The sequence below is a fragment of the Astatotilapia calliptera genome, chromosome 20 (assembly GCF_964374335.1).
Source record: "Astatotilapia calliptera chromosome 20, fAstCal68.1, whole genome shotgun sequence".
In the NCBI taxonomy this organism is placed as follows: Eukaryota; Metazoa; Chordata; class Actinopteri; order Cichliformes; family Cichlidae; genus Astatotilapia; species Astatotilapia calliptera.
This window is the reverse complement of record NC_137441.1, coordinates 30,947,636-30,970,417: the sequence shown is the minus strand read 5'-3', so window position 1 is coordinate 30,970,417 and position 22,782 is coordinate 30,947,636. Positions and strand designations below refer to the sequence as shown.

At 37.4% G+C, this 22,782-nt stretch overlaps 2 protein-coding genes across 3 annotated transcripts; one reads left to right on the top strand and one right to left on the bottom strand.

The window, feature by feature from the left end:
* Window positions 1-1,458: 1,458 nt before the first annotated feature.
* tprg1l (tumor protein p63 regulated 1-like) lies at window positions 1,459-4,726 on the top strand. The gene is made up of 6 exons (XM_026153681.2): window positions 1,459-1,856; window positions 2,070-2,161; window positions 2,241-2,291; window positions 2,382-2,507; window positions 2,817-2,970; window positions 3,498-4,726. The coding sequence occupies exons 1-6, from the start codon at window positions 1,629-1,631 to the stop codon at window positions 3,690-3,692; spliced, it is 846 nt and encodes a 281-aa protein (XP_026009466.1). The 5' UTR covers window positions 1,459-1,628; the 3' UTR covers window positions 3,693-4,726.
* Window positions 4,727-5,594: 868 nt separating this feature from the next.
* On the bottom strand, window positions 5,595-21,125 carry wrap73 (WD repeat containing, antisense to TP73). 2 transcript variants are annotated; one of them, XM_026153679.2, is made up of 13 exons: window positions 20,974-21,125; window positions 19,973-20,086; window positions 19,660-19,812; window positions 18,661-18,777; window positions 11,390-11,462; window positions 10,541-10,644; window positions 9,498-9,584; window positions 8,865-8,999; window positions 8,527-8,604; window positions 8,350-8,452; window positions 8,120-8,245; window positions 7,288-7,479; window positions 5,595-6,018 (listed from the first exon to the last, which is right to left on the bottom strand). In XM_026153679.2, exons 2-13 carry the CDS (start codon window positions 20,039-20,041, stop codon window positions 5,906-5,908), a joined length of 1,350 nt encoding a protein of 449 aa, XP_026009464.1. In that variant the 5' UTR covers window positions 20,042-20,086; window positions 20,974-21,125; the 3' UTR covers window positions 5,595-5,905. The 2 variants fall into 2 exon arrangements, with proteins under 2 accessions (XP_026009464.1, XP_026009465.1); XM_026153680.2 differs by having other exon boundaries at window positions 19,973-20,066.
* Between the last annotated feature and the right edge of the window lie 1,657 nt (window positions 21,126-22,782).

The following is a 22,782-nucleotide window of genomic DNA, read 5'->3' as shown; positions in this document are numbered from 1 at the left end:
TAGTTCAAGATTAATATTCTTTCACATTTTGGTTAAAAACAACAACAACAAACAAACAAACAAAAACTCTAATCAGTACAAATCATCATTACTAGTCTGCAACCTGCCCTAAGACTAATGTACACCCAAGCAACAGGTAAAGCAGGGAGACAAGTTTCTTTTAACACTGCAATATAGCTACAAAGCATTATCATTTGACTTCCAAAAAGGCTCTTTTTAAAGCAAATGCTGGTTTATTAGATAATTTTCATTTGTGGGCAAACTGCCTCTTAAACAGCACACTCTTTGCAAAACTGCATTTCCAGCTCACAGTTCCCCAGAGTTTCCACTAGAGGGAACTGTTATAGTTAATTTCAATATTAAATAATTGTGAGCGTTAACTTATCGTCCTGAAAACCGGGGGGGTCTTTCAGTTTAACTGTTTTTGTCCATTACAGAAGACATAATAAACGGGCTGGGTCTCAGGAACACACCTCGTTCGTCATTTCTTATTTAGGTGATTCGCTTGTTTTCAGTGATATTTAATGCCTAATATTTGAAACACTGGTGGCATTTGGCATATAACAACCAAGAAAATTTCCAAAAATGAACATGAAAGAGTAAATATCAAAAATGTCCAAGATTACAAAATAAATTAATTAATACTTCCTTGATTAAATATTAAGCTTAATGCTTGATTAAATACTGCTGTCGCACTGCTTTTTCAATAAACCTTTATATAAAGGAAGTTTACTATTCTTGATACAGCTTATAAATGTAAATATTATTACAGCAAAACTCTTCTACAAATGATTTAGACTGAACAATGTCATACACACACACACACTTCATACATCAAGTTACTTTTTGTACAATGCTCAGTCTTTTGCACAACCCACTGTCGTTGTTGCAGTTTTGTATTGCACTGTCTTGTGTCTTTATGGTTCTGTTCTGACTGGTGTTTCACAGTATTGTTTTGTTTTGTTTTTTGCAATGTTTGTGCACTTGCACCTTATGTAGTCCTGTGTTGATTGTCCGTTATATATAGCACCATAGTCTTTTACTGTGTACTGTACCACTGCACATGGTTGAAATGACAATACAGGCACTTGACTTGACCTAAAAGAACAAGTTTTTTTCCTTGTTATTCCCAGACTTACCTGGTTAGGAGATTATAAACCAAAGGAATCTTATTACAATATTATTGTAGTATAACTATCGGGTTGCTGTGGATTTAACTTTGATATAAAACGTACAAGAACAGCATCTTCAGGAATACTAAGTGGCAGTACAATTATTTAATAATTACATGATAATAACGTAAATAGAATTAGGCAATAAAAACTAGAACATTACTTTAGATCATTTACGGATCATGCTAGTGAAAATGATGAAAAAAATGGAACCAGCCAATTTATTTAAAAAAAAATATTTACTGGTAATTACATGGGTCAAAAACACCGTGTCCCTTTAACAGGAAGGAAATTAAACGGGGGAAGTGAAGCAATAGGGAGCTACTTCCTCGTTACCCCCACAATCACAACATTATTTGTGCGCAATGGGAGAATCTGCATCGTCGGGAGAAGATTTTTAGATCTAACAGTGGGTGCACATCGTTGGGAAGCTCCGGGAAACACGTACGTTTCATTATGCTTCAGCTCAACGACGCAATGGAGCCGGAGAGTCCGGGCGCTGCGGTTCTCCACCCTGCAGAAACCGAGGATGGGGTCGAGGTTGCCTTCACGCCGCCGGAGGCCGGACGAAGCTTTGGACACGCCGCCTCCGTGGCCTGCTGTCCCCCGTTACAAACGCTGACGCCTTTTCATGTGCATAACCCCACCATGCAAGCGAAAGTGAAGGACTACTTCGTGTTCAGAGTAAGTTGCTGCATCCATTCCAGCTTGCGGTGATAAGCCCGTTTGTTTTTATATGAACCACTCGCACTTATCGTACGCTGCTTAGGTACCTCTAAGGTACCTCACCCCCAGCCGTAGGCGTCAGTGCAGGGCAGCATGTTGTGACAATCACAGTAACAGATCACAGGGAGGATGAGGCTCAGATGATTTACGGTTGTGTGATGCTGATCTCAGCCAGGTACCATTGAGCAGGCGGTGAGCGACATCAGGACTGTGGCACTGCCGTCCGAGGATGGAGAGGTGCTTAGTGTCTGGCTGCTGGCTGAGTAAGTATCCCGTCATCATGTTTATTATCAGGCAGGAGGCATAAAAATGAACTCTTGTGTGAACTATTGTTTTCTACAGAATTGATCACTGGAATAACGAAAAGGAGAGACTTGTGCTGATAACTGATAGGTGAGTCAGAATCATACCTCATCTTTAAGTGACTAATATTTAATGAGGCATATCAGGTAGCCAACAACATTGTCTTTACGTTCTCTGCAGGTCCCTGTTGGTGTGCAAGTATGACTTCATTAACCTGCTGTGTCAACAAGTAATCAGGATCTCTCTCAATGCTGTGGACACCATCTCAGTGGGCGAGTTTGAGTTTCCACCCAAATCCCTCAACAAGTATGTCAGAATTTCAGCTTGTCAACAGCCAATTAGTATTTACCCAGAGCACATTAACAAATAAATGTGTAAACATTACAACATTAACCTTTAATATTAGCAAAACAGAATGATGTCTTTTAATTGTTTAAATAGCAATAAATACATACAAAAAAATTTTTTCCAAATTGATGCACACGGAAGTAAAATGTAAAAACTTACAAAATGTCTTTTGTAAACCGTTGTGGTCCATCTCTGTGGTTGTGCTGCAACAATGTCGTCAGCTGTTTGATATTCTAATCTTATTAAAACTGTTGTATTGTCAAACAGAAGAGAAGGCTATGGGATTCGTGTCCAATGGGACAAACGTCCCCAGGCTTCATTCATTAATCGCTGGAACCCCTGGTCAACAGAGATGCCCTACACCACGTTCACAGAGCACCCCATGGCCCATGCTGATGAGAAGGTGGCCTCTCTGTGCCAGGTACAGTCACTTTAATTAAATTAAGCTAAACATGCATTTTTATTATTTCCGATAATAGGCTACTTGACGTTATGAAAACTAAGCAAATAAAGCTTCAAAATGTAAGCTTTTTTCTGTGTTGTGAAACAATGGTGACGGCTGGTGAATGGTTGTTTCAAACAACAAACAGTCACAGTTCAACTGGAAACAATGGACTGATTGCTTGCCTTAAAGACATAATTCAGCCCTCAAGATAAAGACAGTTATTCATACTTTTCAACTTGGTATATCAATAGATATTTTTAAAGCCGTTTGTTTATATTTTACTGGCAAGACAACAGCTGTGCCTTGGGCAATTTCCCATCCAGGCATTGCTACATGCAGTGAATGAAGCCCATTCTACTGCAAAATCTTGAATGTATTCTTTATTCCAGAGCAACCTCAGATACTTAACTCCAGACAGCGACTCCTATTTTAATAAATATATAAATTGTGCACTTTTGAAGTGGCTGTTAATAGGTTCATATTTTTTCCTTCTACCTCCCAAGTTGGACAACTTCAAAATCCAGCTCGTGCAGGCAGTGAAGAGAGCCCATAAGGAGCACCCGATCCCAGGTCGAGCTAACGGTGTGCTGATCCTGGAAAGACCCCTGCTTATTGAAACATATCTAGGCATAATGTCCTTCATTAACAATGAGGCTAAGTTGGGCTACTCCATGACACGCGGCAAGATTGGCTTCTAAATTCAGTCGTTTCTCCAAACTACAACATTTCAACTCATGTGTCTGTGTTAAACTACACTGTCTGAGGGAAGCTGCAGTGTAATGTGTAACATGTGTGTGCGTGTATGCAGAATCCAAGAGATGCCCACACACCTTCCTGAGTCGGTGTAATGGTCAGCCAACTGTACGTAAATGATGCACAGCACTGTAACAACTGTTTACTCATTCATTTTTTTGTGCCCCTAGTCCCCCCCCTTTCTGTCAGAGTTCCACACAAGTGTCACACACACACGACCTTCAGGAGTGTGTGGCCGTGCTATAAGAGTTGGGAGATAAAAGGCACAGCACGTACTTTATATTGAGCTTCTTGAAGTCTCACGTTTCTGGTTTAACCACTAAATGACAGACTGTCAAATTGAATGTGATATTTAGAACAGTGAAACCGTATCATCGGCCAAGATGAGTTCCACGTTTGCTACATGATATGGTTTGTGTTTGCATTATTCGGACCACAGAGCCATAGAGTAGCTTCTTGGAATGGAAAAGCAGCTGATGAAATGAGTAGGATCGCCGTGTCACATAATTATTCAAATAAATTTATGTCGAGATATGGAAGGAAACTAGATAGGAGAGCATAGCATCTGCAAGGCTGTGCCCTAGGCTCAGCTTTGGTACTGATTTGCAGAATGCATGGGCTTGTTCAGTAGTAATGATGAATTACATATCAAAATCCTCTCTCTTGTATTTAACCCGTGTTTTATTTTCAGTGCTTATATTTACCTAAATGATGTCTTTGCTTAGAGCAGGGAGCCACCATTTGCAGAGCTGTATTAGCTACAATAACAAAAATGTTCTTTTTATGTCAGAAATAATATGTGCAATGTGAACATGTAAATCTTTATGTTTGTTCTGTGAGTTGCCATTACGGTGCTGCAATTTGCATTTGTTTTAGACATATATTTGCACTCAGCTGTATTAAACTGTGCAGAGGGCGGGTTGGGTTACAAAGTGGCACAGATGCAGATAAAGCTTTGCATAAGTACATTAACTTCCTAGAATGTGTGCGTTGTGGATATTATTGTCCAGCCAAAGGTTACAGAACATACTTCCATGCATCGCCAATACCAACAGAAAACATCCCAAAATGCCTTTTTTTTCCTGGTCTTATTTGTGCATGTTCCCTGCATGTTCAGTCTGCATGACAGATGGGTTTTTTTAAAGAAATATCCCAAGTGAATCTGTAAATACTGATTGTTTTGTTTATATACATTTTTTCCAATGCATTTGACTTAAGCGATCTAAGAATATGAATATACCATTAACAGTTCTCAAGTATTTTATTTAGGGATATTAACTCATTTCTACAAACACGTGAAGGTTTTGTTTTTTGTTTTAGATATCTGTAGCACAATAGCCACTATGGAAAATTAAAAATGCCTCTATGTTTTTGTCAGGGCTGAGGCTTGGGGTGGATATAGAACTGCTTTACGATTACGTTTGTACTGTCGAGGACTGAAACTACTAGGACTGATTGAAGTTACAGTTCAAGTGGCTTTAGAGCAAGATGATGCCTTGAAGACAAGAAATACTGTCCTGATATATTTAGTACTGCCTGTTGCTGTTTGGATTTCTTACTGACATTTCAGTCTGGTCATAGCGGGTAACGCCTTTTACATGCTATAAGTAATGATGCAGTATTTGCAGGTTAAAGATAATGCAACTTGTGTCATGAAGAACTGCTTTAAAATTACCAACTAAAGAAAACTGTCTCATGTCTTTGCTCATGTCAACAGTGCGACTACATTTCATCAAGATACCTAACTGTAACTCAGCTACTGATTTCAGTAACATGACATATACCGAAAACAATTCATATTGATTAAAGGCTGAACACACTTTTAGAAAACTGGCACCATAAGCAACTATATTTATGACAAAGTTTATTTAGAACAAATATAAAATTTCAAGGTGAAACAGGAAATTCTAACAATAAGTGAAATCTATAGAAAATTGTAAACTTTCACATTCTCACAGTGTTTGCAACTAGTGCTGAGTACATATTTATCAGTAGGAATTACTTTCAATGTTCCAGTAGCCCACACTTTTAAGAGCAGCTGCAGTCCAGCATATGCAAGCTAACATGTTCAGGAGTGTTCTCACTGGCCATTGACTCAGCTTGTGTGTACAGCTAAATAAGACTGAACTATGACCCAGTTATTTTCTTTTTGTGTGCTTTACTTGTCTTCTTCATCAGTTTCCATGTAGCACAAACACAGCTGCTCCTTTCCAAGCAGTATCAAGGAGTTGCCACTGCAATGCCAGTTCAGAGAATGAACTTGAAAACCACCTGGCAGGAATAAAAGCGAGATAACTGTGATGTCAATTTCTTTACACATAAACATGCTCATAGTAAGAAATCAGTATCTAAAAAATACACTTCAACTTTGTGTAATGAGATTTTCAATTTCAGGGACATTTAAAGCAATAAATGTAAAGAAACAACAGACAGAGTAAATTGATTCTATTTTCAATTATAAACAACACAATCTTAAACTAAAGGCAATATGTGACTATGTTGCTGTGAAACTACAGGGTGGGGCATTTATATGTATACATCGTAATAACATGGAAATGGTTGGTGATATTAAAGTCCTGTTTGTGGCACATTAGTATATGTGAGGTGGCAAACTGAGTTTATGGTGTATCCATATAAATGGCCCACCCTGTACTCGTTCATTTACTAACAACTTCTCAATCAAAAGTTGTTATTAAATGAACCTACTATGGATAAACCTCCTTTTTGAAAGTATGACCAAAATAATGTCCATGTCTGTAACAGATGGTATGCCCTCACAGACTCTGATCTATGCATCACTGAATCAGTAAGGGTAGGCAAATAACCTTTGATGAACAACTATGGAAGGTTATCCAAGACGCCCAAAAAAACCTGAGCACATAGAAAAACTGTCCACATACACTTCAGAAAAACTGGTGCAGTTACAATACTTTAAGGTTTCTTGTTTTCATGTAGTTTAGCAAACAAAATGTTTTTTAAAATAGTTTGGTCCACTAAGAGCAGACTGCATTCATTGGTCCTTGTTTTTTCTTAAACTTCTAACCGAGATCCACACTGACTGCTCTTAAGCCCAGTGCAATGAAGTGTAGCTTTTTAACATAAACTAGAACTTCAGCCAGTTCTAATTTTGTTGCTAAAAATTTTCTCAACAACCTCTGACTAAAACTAAAGTTTGATGCTTAAATTATAATTAAAACTAATAATGCTTAAATCAAGACTACGATTTAAACTAAATCAATATTTGCTGATTTCCACTCATTTCAGCCATGCTGTTTTAAACAATTTGAGAATAACAAAGCAAAAGCATGTTTGTTGTCAATCTTAAGTTCTATTTCATGATATCAGTGTTTAATATTCTATTAGTGTAAAAAATAAAATGAATGAATTTAACAGCGACCTTGTGATTACCATGGAGATTAAATAAAACGACAGGATGGTTACTGGAGGTCTGCTCCTTTCCTATATCTGAGAACAATGTAATTAAGCTTTGGACTCCCAACTACGTGAAAGTTCAATTGTTTTAGTACCCAAGGAAATTACCTTCAGTTGGGACCTGAACAGCAACACAGCCTCCTGGAGACCAGAGATAGAGCTTGGTGTTGCCAGTACATAGTGCCAACCGGGGATGGCATGGGTCCCACTGAAAACATCGTACTGCTGATGTCTGCTCCAGCACAGCCTGCAGGCTCATCATCTGCATGTTCCACACCCAAACAACACTCGCCATATTGTCTGCAGTGACAAAAATAGTCATACACATTCAAAACCACTCTCAGCCTAAAGAACCAATACTAGTATCATAACAAATGTACACAACAAAAGTCAGTCAGTTTTGTACAATATAGGGTCAAAATTATGCACACAAGGTCAAAAATATACATAAAGCAGCACATATTTTGTTAATTGTCCCTTAGCACACTGCACCTTGAACCATCAGCATAATTCTTGTTGAAACTGATGTAATTCAAATCAACTTCCTCTCAGCTGAGGATGAAAGCGGTTTCTTTTTAAAACCTCTGCAAGTGGAGTTACAAAATACAGTTACAGACACAGTTAACGTTGTTTGAACTGATGATGCAGGAATCTGCAGTTGTTTAGAAATGGCTCCAGGACACATTACAGACTTGTGTAATTCAGTTTCTCAGTTCTGAACTATACTTTTGCCTTTGACAAGTTAAGAGGCTTTTTGGGCCTTTCACCACCACATATTTAAGAATCTAAGTGGGTGCAGATTATGTTGTGCAATCTTTTAGGTCAAGAAAAAGAGCTGTTCACAGAAATGTTTCAAAGGTCAGTATTAATAAAACATTCCTGTCAACAATTAGTGCAACAAGAAAGTTCAATAAAAAAGGTAAAAGAAAAAAAATCTCACCATTTTTGGTGGCTAGATAGTGATTGTTTGAGCTGAATGCCAAAACAGAGACCCCAATTTTGGGGTTGGCTCGGTCTGGGTCTGGTTTGACCACAGGAACTTGGACTGGCAATGAGCATATCTCATCTAGATGAGGCAACAACAAAGAATTTATAATGAGACAAAACTGGTTACTTGACCTTGGTAATTTTAGACAAATATCACTTTAAAAATGAATACTGCTTACGTACATTTACTCTGGGTGTTGAAGAGTGTGCTGCCAGTAGTGATGTTGTGCAGAGACATTTCGTCAGTGCCAACAGCTGGCCTTCTCTCCACTTCTTTATACACAGTCTAAAACCACAAGGAGTAATTAACTGGCAATCAAACAATGTCTTCCAGGCCCATCAAAAACGCTCAATACTCACAGCTTTTGTGCTTTCCACTGTTGCAGGGTGCTGAAACTGTGCGATTTTTTTCCATGTGATATGATTGATGATGCGCACCTGACATAAAGATAAAAGTATCTTAATTTCACTGATACTAAAAATTGCACACAACACATTCTGCTCAAAATAAAAATGAACCTGAAACTATACTAAAACTTTTATTTAAGAGAGAATGAAAAAAGTTGTGAAGCTTTTTACGACTTTAGGAGGAACTGCATGAAATTTGTGAAAAGGAAGACCTCATCTAAAAAAACAAACAAAAACCAAAAACAGGCAATCATCAGGAAAGAAGCACAATTTTTTAACATCATCCATACTTTTTCATCATAGCTGCCAATTGCAAGGAACTGGCTACTGGGGCTCCAGGACACAGACTTGACACCCAGCGACCATTCATAGGCACTGTAGGTTGACAGCAACCGGCCATCCAAAGAGTAGAGCAACACCTTATACTGTGTAGAGGATACATACACATGAAACAGTATTAATAATAATGCTAATAATAAGCACTTAAGTACAGTGGTTAAGACAACCTTTAGTAGACAGATGTTGCAGACAGATGTCAGTGTGCTTCATTTTAAAATTTTATGACTTTTTAAACAGTGTAATTACATTTTGCAGTATTCCTGTTTCCAATATTATGAGACTCTTGTGAGGTGATCAACATAAATTTGTCCTATCCTGCATAAGTGTTTACTTAAAGAACACTTGTACCTATGTATAGTACCCCAACCATGCCTCAAAATTTAAACTGCAGATAATGTTGTTTTATAATTTAAAGCTGACTCTTTGATTACGGTCTTCCTAAACTGGAGTTTTTAAACTATTCACTTGCCATTCTTGCCAGGGTACACTTTACTGAGTGATTCACTGATGACAGGCTCATGTTTAACTGAGATAGGTAATTTGACATTACAGTGATGGATCTCTAGTGTATTAGGTTAACTAACTTCTAGACAACTGTCCCATACTGCCAGCACACAGCCATTTGGAGACCACTCCAATCCTGCCAGGTCCTGTGTCTCAGTCTCAAAATGCTGTAATAAAAAAGTGACATTAAATGAAGTTAATTAAGACATTCATTAAAAAAAATGTGAATATTTTAAACTTAATTTTTCCTCATATCTAGCACAATATAAAAAGATAAAAGGAAACAAAATACAAAATAAAAGCTAGTTTTAGCTGTTCCCAGAAACACTGTGTTGGGTGTCCAAGGTTCATAAGTGCACACAAATACCACTCTGTCTGATCTGGTTGAAACGGAGATAAAAGAGAAATCTTGGTAACTGACTCTTAGTGCTCCTGGCTCCTTTCATCAGGGCACATTATAGGCCCTGTTAAAAATTATGACCCAGTGACTTGACAGCTTTGCCTTGTTGTAGTCTTGCTGTTTAAGTTGTATTAAACTGGATGATCTCAGACATCTACTTAAAAACAAAGCAGCTATTCAAGTAAGACGTGAATGCTAATGACTTTAATTAATACTAGAATCTATTCGCCTTTTATGGGATGAGCATTTGCTGCATTACAAACATGTGCCACCTGCTGCTAGAAAAAGCATAAAGGCAAGTGCCTCTCAGCTATTTGTCCCTTACAGCACATACTGTTTTTAGAACTTTTGGACTAAAATTAAAGCACATCAGATATAAAGTAGTTCCCCAGCAGAGCCTGCAGAGAATGATTTCACATCCCATGTTTTGGAGGGAAAAGGGGAAAAATGAAAAAGCAGTAGACCCACACAATGAGATCAAATCAAACTGGTATGAACAAATTACACAAATACCATAGATTCAATTCTACGTGTTTTAAATATAATGTAGCAGCAAATTTCATGTAACAATAAAGATAGTCATAATGTATGGCTAACAAGTCTATATCTTTTTGGGAATTGAAATTAAGGTCCCTTTCACTGTAGTTTACGTCTTACTCAATTGATGAGTACATTAAAATGGCCTTACAAAAAAAAATCTTATGCAGCTGTAGCTCTACTTACCCTGAGTAAATGCCAGTCGTCACACACGAATATACTAACAAAGTCTTTGCAGTCACGACGTTCAGCCAAGGCCATATAGGACCCATCTCTGCTGAAATCTATACCTGTGGGTATACAAATGGTTTCTATGGAAGATCAAGAGGGAATTTGAACAAATTCCAAAGAACAAAAAGTGAGGAAAACAACTCTAAAATGCCACTTTATTTTCCAAAAAAAACCTGCTCACTGGCAAAATAATAATAATAATAATGATAATAATAGTAAAAGGGACAGTATTAAAAATCTGAGCATCAATGACACATAAAATAATCACTTTTTCTTCACAATTTTTTAAAGGGGATATTTAGTCATAGTAACAGAATAACAGAAAGAATTTCAAAATAATTTAATCTTTCTTTAAAACATGTCTATGTAACAGCTTGGAAAAAAGACAACTGTCCATTCTGATCACATAATACATGGCTTAATCTATTTTTCATTATCTAATTCTTTGGCACCATAAAGTCTGGTATGCAACCATCATGGCGATATTATTTATATGACAGCTCTGAAGATACACAGGTTGCAAAAGGGCATGGTATTACATGTGGAAAATGGGGAGAGTCAGACACAATCATTTTTCCACTAGTTGTTGACAGGCCTGTTATGAAGAGCATGCCCCATTTACTGAAGAGAGGCACAGCTGTCAGCATAGAGGACCATAGTTTGGACCCATATCCTTGGGTAGAGCCACAAGGTAAAGAACGGCATGTGATTCATGGGGAATGCCAAGGCATTTAGACTGCTGGCCATGTCCTCAGGTACACTCGTAGTAGACATACATTCATATCATATCAATTTCATACTCACCTTTCTGACATGCTTTGGGATACTTGATGTAAGATACAGCTTTAGTGCACAGTGACCAGACGGTGATTCTCAACTGTAACCAAATCAGAGAAAACAAAGAAAAGGCAACCATATATTATCTTCCAAGTTAAATGATGGAAAAGATCATTCTACCAGACAATTAACTCATTCACTGCCAGCCATTGGCAGTGAATGAGTTAAACCCATTGACTCATTCACTGCAATTGACGGCTATAGACATCAATGGCAGTGAATGAGTTAAAAGAGTGTAAACACATCCATCCCTTTAACTGCAATGACACATTCACACTATTCGACCACTGGTCTTCAATAAGAAAATTTAATTATAAGTTATTTGGTAAGTGTTACATCCATATGGCAAGTGGCTGTCAATAGACACCAATATGAGGTCAGTCAACCAGAACACATTTCTATATGTAAAGATCAGCTATGCAAATCCAGACTGCATTTCCCACCATGCACTTTAACAGCTGTGGAAAGACTGTCTTATGTCTTTGAAGGGGCAAAATCTCTGTGAGAGTCAATCTATCTATCATTAGACGATGGCCTGGAAAGGCCAAGTGTGTGGAGTGTTGTCAATCAGTGTGCTTCCCCAGGGAATGAATACACATGTTTAAGACCTGTAGCCACTGAAAGGGACCAAAAGAATTAAGTTTAAATTAAGACCTGTTTAAATTAAGTTTAAACCTGTTTGTTTTAAGTTAAAGGGTAAGTTTAAATTAAAGTTTTAAGTTAAGTTTAAACCTGTTTAAATTAAGACTTGAGCACATAAAATTAACAGATACAAAACAACATCTCAACACATAGCAGGAATAGGACCAGTCAATTTAGTAGCCAAGATGTAATGTCAGACATGTTTGCCACAAGTGTGACAAATTGACAGCAAGTTGTGCGCATTGCCACAAATGAGAAGCAGCTAACTGACCACAAGTCGGCATAACAAAGAGAACACGTGTTAATTCTAAGTTTTGACAGCAGTCACTTAAATACCCAGCGGCCTCACTTCAGCCAGACTCATGCCAACAAAAGCAAGTGGCCAAACATGACAGATATGCTGATCTAAGGAGTATGACAAGAGGTATCTTGACCTTCAAATAAGGAGCACCAGAAGACTCTTGAGACACTGTTACAGAATACGTGGTTTGTACTGCCTATGTGTATGTGTTAAGCTGTTCAGAGATTGATTGATGAAGTTAGATTCAGCAGCAAAACTCAACCTTGTTGCCAATTTTCCCCATTGTTCACTATAATACAATTGCAACATTACCATTCCAACAACAAATTTCTAAAACTTCCAGATGCTAGAAAAACAAGTTTTGTGATATCTCATCGACGCAAATTTTCTGGGCTGAGCAGATGAATCACTTTTTATGTTTTGTCTCCAGTTTTGTGCAAAGGAATATTATTTTTGAATCCTCAATTAAGACTTAAAAATAATTTTTTCAGTCTTAATTTTTAAGACTGGTCAATGTAAATTTTTTAATACAATTTTTTTGTAATTGTAGTATTACATCTGTTTAAATAGTAATGGCAAAAAGCATGCTGAACAAAAATGTGAATAATAATTTGAACACAGAACAGTTAAAAAGGCAAGGGCTTTTTTGTATAATTTAAGGTTATTGAAGAAAAGCATTTTTTATCCTTGGAATAAATGGTTTCATTTGAGTCTAATATGAGTAGAAGTAACAGTAATAATACATTATTCTTCAAATAACACTTTATTTTTGGCAGTAAAAAATAATGTAATTGCCATTTAAGAATGGGCAGAGTTAAAACTACTGAAGTGACGAGGCTTTCATCAGAGTGTACAGACAGATATTTGAAACGGTCCAAGTCTGTCACCTGACTGGACTGAAGTGTTGACCCGCGTGTTTGGTCCAGACATCCAGCTGTGTAGGCTCTGTAATAACACCGCACTGCACGCTTCCTGGACATCCCCTCAGACATGGTGCCATGACAACTAATACCAACAGCACTCAAACACAAACAGACTTACACTTCTTAAATACCCTGAATCCACCACATAAGGGGCGCTGGGAGATCAAGACCCAAAGGCAATGTAACTTTAAACCTGGTGGAGGAAGGTTAGCATGAGGAAAATAGGTGAGAAATGCTTTTCCGTGTAGAGTGAGACTCTATCTAAAGGGGTAAAACTACCCCTTTAGATAAAGTATCCTCACCAAAGGTAAGCAGAAACGTAGGACTACGGTCTGGGGGCAGGAGTGGTGTTAAAGACAAAACTCTCCTAAAAAAGCTGCTGTTTATTTATCAGAGAAAATTGTTACGAAAAGCCCTTGGAGACTATACTAGAAGGTGGAGCAAATAATAATCATGACAAGTCAATATTCTTAAAATGATGTCATCAATTATTGGGGTTAATTTATACCACTAAATTACATGTAATATGTGATATAAGGTATTCTTAAAAAAATAAAATCTAATTACAATTTGGGGACCTTCCCATCAGGAAAACCTGTGGGCAATATGATAACTGCAAGAATGTAAATACTACAGTTACTGACAGCAATCTGGAATAAAACGTACCCATCAGCCATTCTTGTTGCGCGCCTAAGCGAGTGTGAGAGAATGGTCGAGTGTATTTGATGCCATATAGGCCTATCTGTCAGCAGAGGATTAGCTTGTAGGCATTCCACGTAGAAAGCCATCTCAAACCAATATAGCCTATTTCTCCTGTTACAGCCTTATGATGCTACCAAGGAACAGGAGCCTTTCACAGCCCACATAGGGTATGGAAGAGCTATTGTCCCCTGCTGCAGTGCTTAGGCTCCCTAAATTTACAGTTCGGTCCGGTAGCATTGTTGGCAGCCACATTGCTGCCAACAATGCTACACGTTAGCAAGGCTACAGCTGTACTAGTAAAGAATTCTAAGGCTAATCTGATCCCAACAATGTAAAAACCATTAGACAAGTCAAGCTCAGCAATGTCCTTGGCTGGACTTTTTCGACCCTCAGTTAGTAAAGCAGGATTAATGTGGATGTGCGAGTGGCATTTTGTGAGGTCCTAAGATAAATGAATGGAATTCAAACAGGAGACCAGTTGCGTGAAGTCTCACAATACATAGGCTAAGTTTCAGCAATGTGACTTTTTATTACATCTATGACAAATGTTTTAAAAATCTGGGCAAAAACAAAGTAGCTGGCTTTAAGGTGCTTCATTTCACAACATTTAAAGTAGTGGTTACTGGTTCTGACTTCTACAGCTTTTGTTAACACTAGATAGAATATATAATCATTTTGGTACAGCCACAATGACAGTTGTGACGTAGAAATTTGAAAGATCTTTTGCTTAAAAAACAAAACAAAAGAAAAAAACAACTGAGACAGCCAGACAAACACAGACAGCAGATTTATTGATACATAGACAGACAAACACATACACAGAGGCATGATCCACACCACAGGCAGCTGTCCCTAAACAAGTTAATATAGCAGGCTGTTTATGAGTGGGTTGAAATTTAAGCCTGACACGAACACCCGCCTGGCACAGCCTTAATGAAATCTTGGGCTGGGGTGAAGGTAAGTTCAGTGGGCTCTCTGGAAATGCCACAACAAGTTCCTAATTTTTCTTTGTTGATTAAATTGGTTTTGAAACCTGCACCACAAAAGGCTGCTCAGTAAGCAGCAAGTAAAACTACTTACATCTAGCCAGTTATGAGAGAGATGAGTAACTACAGGTTTTTGACTCCATAACAGCAAAGATTAAATGCTTGTACTAATATAAACATGTTTTGACAAAAACCTAGAGTTTTTGACAACGACTAAACCAAAGTGTTACTTCAGCAGAAAGTTTGCACAACAACCATATTGAGCAGCAGCTTCACCTGTCAAAGACAGACACAGCAGCTGCAATTGTTCACACAACAGTGGCACTCCATGCTGTCTGACATTGGCCTTTTAAATTGAGTAATGACCATTAAACGTAGCACATAAAGTATCATATCACATCTCCTTTTCACAGTACATGCAGAATATTTTCCTCAAGTGCCAGTGTATTATAATTGCTCTGACATCTGTTTGTCTTGGAGCTTGTCTGTTTTTTGGGGCTCATTTCTGAGAGTTGTTTACCAGAACTACTTGGTTTGATTTGGTTTGAACAAAATAGAACATTAATTTATAGATACACCGTTCTCAGACTGAACTTACATTTTCACTCTTCTTCATAGAAAGATAAAATAATCTGCACTGGTTAGACCTTTCAGCCTTAGTAGCTCTACAACACAAACTAAAACACCAATGGCACAAAGCCACCATATGACAAAAAAGGTATGGTATTAGGAGCAACTTGGGGTTCCTTGGCCAAGGACGTTTCAACATAAAGAGGGATAGGGACTGACATGGGAAACCTCATCTACTACCTGATCCCAGTGACAATATCAGTATAGCACAACATATTCCAACAAACTCACAAAAACAGCCTTCAAAATAAAGGAAAATGAGCTCTACAAAAAAAATTCCATATAACACTGATTTCAGGCTAAAACTAGGGCGGCACAATTAATTATTAGAAAATCGCGATCTCACTTCATACTTATGTGCGATCTCATTTCGAAATGACAAGGATTTAAAAAAAAAAAAATGATGATGATTGTACCGCATTTTGATCCAGGACATAAGTTGCATGAAAACAAGCGCTCACTCTTCCTGCTCAACAAATGACAAGGGCGGAGGCTTATACCAAGTGATACAGAAGTCAGCTGGCAGGGAAAAAACAACAGAGAGCACGTGAGAGATGACGAAGCTGTAAAGGCCAAGAAAGTGACGGGAATCCATCCTACCTGAAAAAACATCTTACCCAATGTTTCTGCGCAGACGCGGCACATGTGCACAACACCAACGCCGAATTAACTTCTTTTTCTCTCACCCATCCGGAATACTTCTTAAGGTTATGGTTATGGTTAGGGCTATGGTCAAGGGTAGGGTTAGGTTTAGTCGCAAGTCACCATCAAATTATGATACAGGTAGGACGTTTTGTCAGAGTAGGATGGTTTCTCAAAACACCGTCCCGCAACTATTTTAAAAATGTTGCACTACCTGCTCTATACACGCAGTGTCGAGCAACGGTGGAGACGGAATTACAAGCAGTACAACATTTTGAGGCAACGACAAAATGTGACACATTTGTTTTTATGTTTATTTATTGTTTTTATGTTCAGTCTCAACTGTTACAAAGTTGATGTGCAGTTAATAAGTGCAATAAATATTTATATTGGAAAAGAAAATCGTGAGAGAATCGTGATCTCAATTCTAAGCAGAAAAATCGTGATTCTCATTTTATGCAAAATTGTGCAGCCCTAGCTAAAACTACAAAAATTCTTTCTATTCTAGCATAATTTGCTTTTTTCTTTTATAGTTTTTCGTTTTGACTGTGATTTGAACCAAAACTGCACTTTGCTATACCACAAAAGGTGCAAAGCATAACAAGTTAATATTAACTATGTAGTACATGTAATTAATGAAAACAATAAATTTTTTTGTCCTAATGATGGATACAACGTTTTTCCTCTTTTCTCCTTTAGTTGCTTTTAAGGTTTTTTAGAACCTGTTTGCAGCACTTGGATATTGGACGAAAAGGTGATTAAAAGGTAAATAAAAGTAATGACATCAGTTTAATTTTCTAATAGCCACATATAAGTTAATTAAAAAAACAAACGTATAGTTAAGAAATGAAAGAAAGAACTGACATTTTGTTAGAGAAACTATAAGTATCAAGAATCAAGAATCACCACAGCAAGGCACTGACAGCAAGCAATTAAAATGAGGTTATGTGGAATGTGTTCACAATTCAACGTAGAAACATAAGAAAAATGAGTACAGTTTATATTAACCATTCAAAACTGCCCACACACATGCTCAAATGCAAGATTACTGCACTAAGATTGTCTATTCACTAAGCTGAACACAAATTGCCATAGATCTTTAGGGAAAGAAAAAGCATTTCTTTCAAATTCTTTTCCTTTTTAAACTTTATTTATTAATAAAATTCTGACTAAAACAAAGCAGACATACCACAGACACTTGCACTCTACTCCAGACAAGACAGAGTTGTGTATTAGACCACAACACCTGTTAAATGATTCCTGGAATCTGGTTCAGTGTTACAGACATGGCCTGCCGTCGTATTCCACAAGCCCCAAGGGTAGCTGCTATAACAGCACCCCTTACAACATATGCTTACTATGGAGAGAATATAAAAGAGGAATTTGGAGGCACAGGCAATTTATTTGGTTTGTATTTAGTTTTATATACTTGCGCAATCTCAAAATCTCCTCAGCTGGAATTTGGTGGGTGCATGTACATACTGCATGATACCTCAAATTTCAAATATTTTAAGTAATGATATAAAACATAAAAAGATGCGATCTTAAAGACTTTTGTCTGTACTTTCTCCGTAGACAAACAAGCTATTTCTGGTATCAAATATGTACTCCTGTTTTGCAAGGTCATTACTGCGGAGTGAAGGAATGTTCACAAGTCACGACTACTGATGATTTTAAAAAGAGAACAAAATCTAATTTCCACATACTATGTATTCTTGGATCTGATGTTTAGAGCATACTACTATCAGCTACAAGTGAACAATAACTAACAGTCAAATAGTCATCAAGGATGGAAATCATTATAAAGCGCCTTGAGGCAACTGTTGATGTGATTTGAACTGTCCATGTGATTTGGCACTGTACAAATAAAATTAAATTGAATTTAAATAAAATGAAATGAGCATTTTGGCTCTTGTCTTATAAAACATATTTCTGCTTGGCTTTTTATTTGGGCAGTAAAAATAACAGCCATATAAATTATTAATGTTATTTATTTAACCTGCTCCTGGTTAGTGTATGGCGTTTCTGATCTGGTTGGTTTTAATCCATCAGTGTTGGTAAGCCTACAGTTACTGTATTTTTATGACCAATAAAACATCATTAAATAGACTTGATGCCAAACAAAATACCAGACCTCCATCGGAAGGGCATATACACATTGCACTGGTGTTCCAGAGGTACTAGAAGCCCATGTATGACAGGACGCTAACAGGAGGGCAGCTATGAAATCAGGCTGAATACATGTAGCAGGTGGGGGGTGTAGGGGCCAGTCAAGAAAGGCTCTGGTGTCTGGCTATTTTCAGGTCCCCCGTTCCTTGCAGGCCAGCAACAGTTGATACCAGACAAGCATAAAACACATTTCCATGTGCATCAATGCACATACACACACGCAGAAACCAACTTCACACTTACATGGAACTCGGTGGTGTTGAGAATGTGACGTCCATCTGGACTCCAGCGTGAGGAGACTAGTCCTATTGAACCCTCATCAATCTTGCAGTGCCAGTCCGGCTGTTCAAGAGACCACACCTGAGAAAAAAAACGTCAGAAGGAAGACAGAGTGCGACACCAGGACAGCAAACGGCAATTACTCAAGACATCCTTTACACACATCCTCTAACTTTCTCAGTTTGATTTCAAACAGTAAGAACACATCAGACACAATGAAAGACTGGCACTGGATACCCTTTCAAAGGTAAGCAACTTGAGCTACGATGTGCATGAAACTGACATCACTTCAGTAACAATAATTACTGCAATTCTGTCACTTTGAACACTTTTTGATCATCCTAAAATAAAGAAGTTAAAGCACAATAAAAAATAAACAGCATGGTTCTAGATCATCCAATGACAGAAGTAATGAATATTAAAATTTATTGTACCTATTTGAATGCTAAATAGTGAGTTTCACTGAAAGCAATCTCAGACTACTTCATCTAATGTGGAGTCTACTGTGTCCTTAAAGTAACAGCAATAAGAATGTATGTATAAAAAAGTTAATTAGTATACATTTTTAAGACTAAAAGAAGGATGTACATGTGATTGAGACTTCAAACAGGACATGTCTAAAGCCTCCAAAAATTTAAAGTACAATATAAAATCTCAAAAAATTACAACTGAAGATACGGAGTATTTGTTTTGAGAAAGTATTTCTGTATGTCACTTCTAAATTTAGGGAATGTGGCATAACTGGTCTATTGGTAGTTTGATTAAATAGAGCCTGTCCAACTAAAATCCACATAAATCACTTTAGTATTCAGTTTCTATCAATCCCCCCAAAAAACCCAACATTATTTAAAAGAGTTTGTAATTATTTGTATAATCGTGAACAGTGTTCAACTAGTAGACTGACCACCTTCATTCACACCACATAAATGGTCAGATAGCCACATTACTTTTCTCTCAACCTACCTGTACTAGTCCTCTCTTGTACATAGCACACAGAATAAAGAGAGAATCAGAGGACCACTCCATATGAGATATTTGATCAAGGCAGGTATACAGGTGCATAATCTGCAAGGTGCTCACATCTCGCACCACTAACCTGTACTGCACACATGTAGCCTGAGGAGTAAAGCCAAAGACAACAATCAGCAAGGAAATTACCCATTTCCATCTTATCCATATGGAAATGGTAACATAAAATGGGAATGAAAAAGATTTCTTTCTACTGAAAACAATTAAAATACTACAAAAATACATATTGCATTACTCAAACACTTACCAAATACTTTCCATCTGGGGAAACTTTACAAAGCTGATTGGACTGCTTGAAGACCTCAGAGAAATTCATCTTACAGTGACAATTGTTGTGTCATCTATGAAGCACAATTTCCAACTGAAATTAAATTGATTAAGACATTAAATCTTTTACGGTAAAGGACAAAGGTTGGTTAAAGATAAATCAGAGCTGTAATATTTTCAGCTAATATTATTTTATTATTATTCACACTTCTGGAAATACGTTTCCAAAAATACTTGTGTCTATTTTTCTTACACTACATTTTCCATAACATTATTTACTGTAGTTATAGTTTATTATGTTTTTATGTCATTTCGATGTTGCAAACTGTGCATTGTGAACATAACAGCTCAATAGGGGACACGGGTTAGAAATTAGCAATAAACTCTATGTGCAGCGCATCAGTTTCATACTCCGCACTGGGAACATGTTAAACGTCATTGTCCTTTTCAAATACATAAATTTTAACTAAAACAACTGCAAAAGATTTGCAATTTGTACGTAGTTTGCAGGTATTAACACGTGATGGCGCTAAAGGTCCAAGAAAATGACTAAGCCTCAGAAAATAGGCATGCAGAAAATACACAAAAAACTGTTTCGTACAGGAAAATAACTCGACTTATATGGCAACTACTTAGCTACATAAAACGGACTTAATCCTTTCCCAAATTGAGCATCATCACAAACAAAGCAATTTTCGTAGCTATCTTGGTTTAGCTAACTCTTAAGAAAGACCTGGAGGAAACTAATTCGTCGAGCAAAGCATGTCTGAAAGATGTGTTTCACTGCGATTTTTGTCATTGGTATCAAATTATTTAACCAGTGGATAAGAACTGACCACTACATGCTAAAGGTAAAGTTAGCTTTTTAACTAGCTGTCACCAATGACTGAGCTCGCTCGAGGCTAGCATGTAATGCTACCAGCAACGAAAAGCTCTATGGTAGCTTTCGACCGAACATCACCGTTTAATGCAAACACTTACTTCTAGCTTTACTTGAGTTGTTTTTGTCACTTAAAAGATTAACGTAAAAAGTTCAAGAAAGACTTCAGAAAAGTTTTTTCTCCACATGACTGCCTTCTGGTGCATACGCTGTTGATTCGACTGCTGCTGGTTTGTTTGGACGAATACATGACGACATACTGGTGTTGTCCAATGAGCGTTTGCTATTAGAGTTTTCTTGCCTTCTGGGAAATGTAGTTCATAAGTGTGTTTTGCCTTGTTTCCTACTGCTCGTGAGTGTGTGTTTCTGTACCAAATCAATACAAACCTATAAGCATCATATTATCATCACAGGGTCATGGGCTTTTAATCGTGTAGTGTAATTTAGAATATGATACATTGTTTTTCATTTCGCTCATTGCCTTAAGTTCTTCCCCATCATGTTTCTTTCGTTCTTAATTGTATCCTACAGTTGTATATATATATACTTGAATGTATAAGCAAGGGCAGCCTAACACATTTATATATATACTTGAATGTATAAGTAAAAGGAAGCCTAACGCATTTTTATTATCCCCCAGCATCATCTCCTGGTTGAGCCAAAGCTTTCCCGCTTATATGCGGCTAAACCGCGCTACCGCCTCCCTGCTCTCCCGGTGCAAAAAACGCTTCACCTCCTCCTCGGTCACCCTCAGCAAAGATCACACTTCTCTGGAGAGCATGCAAATCAGTTTTCCTCTTGAATCCGGTTAATATTGCTTCTCAGAAAAGTCAATCAACTTCAGTCATTGTTATCAACCTGAGTCAATCGATTTTTTCCATTTTTTTCCCTTGTTGCTATTTTTTATGGAGGGTCACTCTCTCGGCACGTTCGATAATAAACAGACAGCTCCTGGACGCAACATATTTCCTGGGTGTTTGGATTGGAATAAGAATAACCTTCAGGTAGGCTCACGTCTATTAATGTTTAATGAGCTATATGTTACAAATGGTGGTCTGGATTTTACTTATGAGCATTTTTTCCTCCCAAAATGTGACAATTAGGCTGAGTTTTAAACGAAGCTTATTCACAAGACGTATTGAGAAATGTCAAAGGATGGGTAAGAGTGAAATGTAAAAAATAAAGTAAAATTTACTGTCTACATTAAAATCCTTTTAGTAATTTTGTTGATCAAGGTCGCGGTTTGGATAGCCTAATGGTCTTTTTCACATGGCTGATTCTTAGGGCAGTAGCCATTACAAATAATAGGCCCGCTAACAATAATGATGATAATAATAATGATTTAAATTTAATACTAGGCCTTTTGAAAAAGCATCAGCGTACAGCAAACAGAGCCTATGCAGACTATAAGGCCTGTGTTGCAATTTATTATTTGATTTGAATAACCCACTTATACTTTTTGTCTTTGAATTTCTTTATTAATTTTATTAGGATACATTTCAAGGTAAAACTTTCAATATGCACAAGGAGTGACATCCAAATACTTCAACCACGACAACGCTATGAATCCTTAATATTTCACGTGGCCCTAAGGAAGGCCATCGAATCTAAGACCATATTTTTAAAAATTGATTTATTCTCAATTAAGACTTTTCTCCGAATAAAATGGCCCTTGGGACGGCACCGTGTGTGTATGTGTGTTGTCATGGGTGCTGTAACCCTGGAGTGGAGATACAAAATAGACACAGGTGAATATCACAGAGGCGCAATGTCATATTCAAAAGGAGGGCGAGAGTCAGGCGACTAGCAATGTTTTATTGAAATAAAACGGTAATGTTTCTTATCATGGGAAAGTAGACAATTACGATAAAAATGTATATAAAATCATGTTCAAATCAAGTAACAAGTAC

Bases quoted from the DNA above. Each gene is read 5' to 3' on its own strand.
- tprg1l (XM_026153681.2), top strand. From the start codon at position 1,629: ATGCTTCAGCTCAACGACGCAATGGAGCCGGAGAGTCCGGGCGCTGCG. The intron at 2,162-2,240 runs GTAAGTATCCCG...TGTTTTCTACAG, and splicing joins AGTGTCTGGCTGCTGGCTGA to AATTGATCACTGGAATAACG. The intron at 2,508-2,816 runs GTATGTCAGAAT...ATTGTCAAACAG, and splicing joins CCACCCAAATCCCTCAACAA to AAGAGAAGGCTATGGGATTC.
- wrap73 (XM_026153679.2), bottom strand. From the start codon at position 20,041: ATGAATTTCTCTGAGGTCTTCAAGCAGTCCAATCAGCTTTGTAAAGTT. The intron at 9,000-9,497 runs GTTAGTTAACCT...TCCTCTACACAG, and splicing joins TATGGGACAGTTGTCTAGAA to TATAAGGTGTTGCTCTACTC. The intron at 8,246-8,349 runs GTACGTAAGCAG...TGCCTCATCTAG, and splicing joins CTTCAACACCCAGAGTAAAT to ATGAGATATGCTCATTGCCA.